Source organism: Lactuca sativa, chromosome 1 (genome assembly GCF_002870075.4).
Source record: "Lactuca sativa cultivar Salinas chromosome 1, Lsat_Salinas_v11, whole genome shotgun sequence".
Classification (NCBI taxonomy): domain Eukaryota; kingdom Viridiplantae; phylum Streptophyta; class Magnoliopsida; order Asterales; family Asteraceae; genus Lactuca; species Lactuca sativa.
In genome coordinates this window covers 168,757,997-168,763,233 of record NC_056623.2, presented here as the reverse complement: position 1 = coordinate 168,763,233, position 5,237 = coordinate 168,757,997, and the positions used below count along the sequence as shown (strand labels likewise).

General features: G+C 41.7%; 1 protein-coding gene across 1 annotated transcript; it reads right to left on the bottom strand.

The window, feature by feature from the left end:
• Positions 1-2,536: 2,536 nt before the first annotated feature.
• Positions 2,537-3,813, bottom strand: LOC128128135 (uncharacterized). The gene is made up of 2 exons (XM_052766962.1): positions 3,117-3,813; positions 2,537-3,063 (listed from the first exon to the last, which is right to left on the bottom strand). Exons 1-2 carry the CDS (start codon positions 3,811-3,813, stop codon positions 2,537-2,539), a joined length of 1,224 nt encoding a protein of 407 aa, XP_052622922.1.
• Positions 3,814-5,237: the final 1,424 nt, after the last annotated feature.

Genomic DNA, 5,237 nt, shown 5'->3' with positions numbered 1-5,237 from the left:
TCGATTTGCCTCCCACTGTCTCCTTGGCTTATGTGTTCTCGCTCTCGGAAAACTCCTTTCCTCGCAACAAAGACAACATTGTCCTTTGGTCTGTAGAAGAGATATCCAAAGGATTTCTGCGGGTAGCCGATGAAAATACATCGCTCACTACGAGATTCGAGCTTGTCGTGAGTATCTCGTCTTACGAAAGCCTCGCGACCCCAAACCTTGATATGTGCCAACGAGGGATCTTTCCCTGTCCACATCTCGTGAGGTGTTTTGGCAACCTTCTTAGTAGGGACTTGGTTAAGGATATGGGCGGCAGTCTCTAAGGCATACCCCCAAAAAGAGATTGATAGTGAAGCACGACTCATCATAGAGCGAACCATGTCCAACAAGGTTCGATTACGCCTTTCTGCCACACCATTCAATTGTGGTGTCCTAGGTGGCGTCAATTGTGAAACTATTCCACACTCCTTGAGATAATCGTGGAATTCAAGACTTAGGTACTCTCCTCCTCAATCGGATCGAAGCATCTTGATTTTCCTTCCCAATTGATTCTCCACTTCATTCTTGAACTCTTTGAACTTTTCAAAAGTTTCTGAATTTTACTTGATTAAGTAGATATACCCATATCTACTATAGTCATTGGTAAAAGTCACATAGAACCGGTTCCCATCCTTCGTGGTTGATCTAAACGGTCCACATACATCGGTATGTATAAGGTCCAATAGACCCTCACCCCTTTCACACATACTTGTGAAGGGTGACTTAGTCATCTTTCCAAGCAAACAAGATTCGCATGTGTCATCTTCCCTAAGGTCGAATGACTCCAACACTCCATCCTTTTGGAGTTGGGCTATGCGCTTCTTTTTGACATGTCCAAGACGATAATGCCACAAGGATGCTCTATCCATACTATTGGAAGAATCCATGCATAAAACATCATTTCCTAAGTTATCTACAATCATAACGGTTTCATAAATTCCATTACATGGTATAGCTTCAAAATAAAAGACACCATTTAGATAAGCCAAAATAGAACCATTCTCATTATTAAAAGAAAATCTAAAACCTTGTCTAAACAAACCATGAGATGAAATGATGTTTCTAGCCATTTCTGGCGAACAACAACAATTGTTCAAATCTAAAGATAAACCATTCCTAAGCACTAAAGAATACACTCCAATCTTGGTTACAGGCGACGATCTTCTATTCCCCATGATTAGATTTATTCCTCCATGCTCCACGTCTCTATTTCTTCTTAGTCCCTGCACATTAGAACAAATGTGGTAACAATAACCGGTATCAAGAACCCAAGAAAATAGCATGAGATGAATCGTTAGATTTAATTGTGTATATACCTGCAAAAGACGGCTTGATCTTTCCTTCCTTGATGGCTTGCAGGTACTCTGGGCAGCTTCTCTTCCAATGTCCTATCTTGTGGCAGTGGTGGCACTCTGCCTCCTTTGGGTTAGGGCAGGGTTTAGCAGGATCAACTTTGGTCCCACTAGTAGAGGCACCATCTCGGGACTTAACCTTGCGATGGTTCTTAGATGAATCCTTCCTCTTCTTTCCCCTTCCTTGTCCAATAGCCAAAACAGGAGCAGCGGGTGGATTGGGAGTTGGTGCAACAGACTTGTCCATGAAGTTGCTCTCAGCGACCCTCAAGAGACCTTCGAGCTTGCTTAGGGTGACCTCTTCTTTGTTCATGTGGTAGGTCATCCTAAATTGATTGTAACTTGGAGGCAAAGAGTGAAGCACCATGTCGATCGTCAAGTCTTCCCGAAAGTCAACATTCAACTTGCGAAGATGGTCGACATACCTTTGCATCTTTTGCAGGTGCACGGTAAGAGACTCTCCATGACCCATTTTAGCGGAAATCATGTTAGTGAAAATCTCATAACGCTCTTGTCTCACGTTTTGGTGGTAGCTCTCCAACAAGTCTTGGTGCATCTCGTACGGGTACATGTCCTCATAGGACTTTTGGAATTCGGAGTTCATAGTGGCTATCATGATGCAATGTACCTTCGTTGCATCACGCTCGTGAGTTTCAAAAGCGGTCATTTCAGCCGGAGTAGCGATTTCAGGGTTGATTTCTCGAGCTTCTCATCGAGGACATACTCCTTGTCCTCATAGCGAGCAATATTGCGAATGTATCTTATCCAGTCGCTAAAGTTCGTCCCATCGAAAGTGACCTTTTGACAAAGGCTCATCAATGTGAATGAACTAGCAGCAACGTTGTTTGCGTTCGACATCTACAAATAGAAAGGACAAAGATAGATTAGAATATGAATCCCTAATAATCACCCAATAAGAAAATTAGGGCTAGGATCCAACAACAATATTTACATATTAGAAAAGGGATGTCGTAATCTAACATGCAAACAATTTGAAGGTAAGTGAATGACGATTCACTAATTCTCCACCACAAAACATAACTTTAAGTTCTAAATGTATTTAGAATTCCTAGGTTTAGATGAGATTCATTGAAACTTTTCAATGGCATGTTTAAATCTCGATATGCCCCTCTTGTTTGTGACTGGGATACCGAGGATCACAAAGCCTTTAAAGCAGCGTCAGAGTAAGCCCCAAAGGAAGAGGAGGAAAGCAGTTGTTCGAGTGTGTCGTTTACTGCTTTGAGATAACGCTTGGTAACAGGCTCATCATCATCTTCATCATTTTTTACACGGTAAGGACTAAAATAAGTGGAATCAAATTCCAAGTCCTCACCGCCTAGAACTGGGCTGGTGTCTGTAGATGGAGTAGGAGATAAGGGTTTGCTAGTGGTTGGAGGTTCGGTTGTTACTGGTGGTTCGGTTGTAACGGGTGGAGTGGGAGCTGTAGAATGAGCCCCTGTGGTAGTAGTGGTGGTAGTAGTGTCTGTGAATATAGGAGTAGGGATGGGAATAGTGGTGGATGGTTGAGTGGTTGGGATAGGAAATATTGGAAGGATGGATACTGGGATGGTAACAGGTGGAGGAGAAGGAGGCTGGGAGCGAACTGGAATTTTTGGGGTAGGGGAGCGAGGCGGAGTATCACCTCGACCCGAAGCCTCATCATCAGAGCTTTCACTCTTGGATTCTGAAGGAGGAGCAGACTTATGTTTGGAGGAACATACTCTGAGTCTGAATCACTAGAAGATTGGAGTATAAGCTTCCTAGCAGGCTTCTTCTGCTTCTTCGGTTGAGATTTGGATGGAGCAGCCTTGTCAGACTTTCGCTTCTTAGGGGTTTGCCCCTTGGTTGGTTTGGAAACACGGGTCTCTTTCTGGGTGTCAGTTTTCTTTCCCCTTTTCGCTGGCTTGTCAGCTTCTTCAATGGAGCGAACCATGGCTGGCGTTAGCTCCCTTGGACCCAAAGACGAAATCTTTCGATATTGTTGCAGAACATTGCTCACTGCAGAGACACAAGCAAGCATGGTTTCAGGAACGGGTCCAATGAAGGAGTACTTGGTGGGATCTGTGATGATTGTCTTGGTTGTGTGAAAAGTGGCGATGGAGGAGGGAAGAGAATACGCCATGATTGGAACATGAAGACAATCCATTTCCCACTTAGTGATTATAAACCAATATCGCCCACATGAGATTTTTGAGTGTCTGGACGAAAAGACCAAGCTTTGAACCAGTTGTTGCCAAATAATGTTTCCATAATCCAAATCTATCCCATGGTAGAGTCCATATAGCACAGTCATAAAAGACTTGCTCGCCCCATCTGAGCCGACGCTTCGCTCAAAGAGCCCTTTAAATAGCAGAGTGAAAAGGACATTCCATTGAGGAGGAAGGCAGGACTTCTTGAACTTAGTAATGGTGGTGAGGGTTTCAGTATACCCCATTTGATAAAACATAGCGAATAGTTGACCAATGGTGATGGATTAAGGGTTCACTAGGCTTTGTTCTTGAGAAAGACCAATTAGGTTACAGAAGCGGTGCTTGGAGATAGAAGTCTTCTCGTTGTGGACTTCAAAGTGAATCCTTTCAGCAATTTTGTCGTAATATGCAGTGGAGTAGATGAGTGAGAGGCAGGACATTGGTACGACTTCAACTTTGGTCAGAGCATCGACGAGAGGGGAGTATTTGAGACACTCGATGACATATAGCAAGTAGGGCTCATAGATAAAAGGAGTGAGATCGATGATCAGGTTTTGTTGAGGTTTGATGGTGAGAAGGGGTTGGCGAACAGAGGTATCATGAACTGAAGAAGAGTCTGCCATTGTAGAAGCTTGGAGAAGATGATGAACAGTAAAAGGAATCGCCTTTGTTCATTGAGAGAGTTTTGTAAGTGATAAAGAGGAAAAGATGAGTGTGCCAAAACCTTTTATACTTACAAGGAGGAGAGAGAAAAATCCGGCTGATATCTTGGATTATTTCAAAAAGAGCACCTAACTTGATGGATGAACAGTTTTCATACCGATGATGACGCAGGAAAGAGAAAGGACGTTTGCTTTTTGCACGCCATCCCATAAAAATCGCTTTTTCAAATCAACAAAACGATTGGATAACCACTAGTCAGCATTCGCTGTATGCCAATCGTCACCCCAGAATCCATTTGAATCGCCATTGCCTGTTGTGCTTTATTGAAGAGCCTTAAAAGAACCAGATTGTGGAAAATTAAAAATTTTCGTGCACAGGGTGTAAAAGATAAAGAAATAAAGCAAACTTTTTGTGATAATTTGTGATGTCTTAAAGAGACATAAAATGACTGATTCTGGGCAGGAATCGCTTCCTTCAAAGTCAAGAGAGACATTAAAGGGCTTGTTTGGTTTCCCATTAAATAACGATCAATAACTTGTTAAGAAGTATTGAAAGGCATCTTTTAGAGATTATAAAGGGTGGCTTTTGCTTCAATTCATAATTTCGGTACTTGACATAAGACCGAAACTGAACGAAGTACTTGTGAGATCAATGAGATCTATTGAACAAGTAGGTAGGATATATTTTATAATGACAAAAGAAATTATAGAAATCTCAAAAACAAAAATAAAATGGATCTTTAGGGGAAGAAAAGCCTTGGTTTTAGACAAATTCATAAAAGATCACTCAAAAATTAAAAAGAGATTTCATTAGGTAACAAGTAAGATCTTAAATATGATAATTCACCGTCAATTCATTATTGGTGTTGGATTGTGGGTTTCACTTAGTTTATAGTGGCACGAAACTAAGATCATTAACACAAAATTTTGTATAACCATCAACTTCAGTGGTATATACTGAGAGTCTCAAGGGTTATATTGGTAAAAAGAAGTATAATGGAGAAAAA

What these genes read in the sequence shown, in the direction of transcription:
- LOC128128135 (XM_052766962.1), bottom strand. Translation starts at nt 3,813, where the DNA reads ATGGGGTATACTGAAACCCTCACCACCATTACTAAGTTCAAGAAGTCC. An exon ending in GCTTATACTCCAATCTTCTA is followed by an intron (nt 3,064 to 3,116) that starts GTGATTCAGACT and finishes CTCCTCCTTCAG; the next exon opens with AATCCAAGAGTGAAAGCTCT.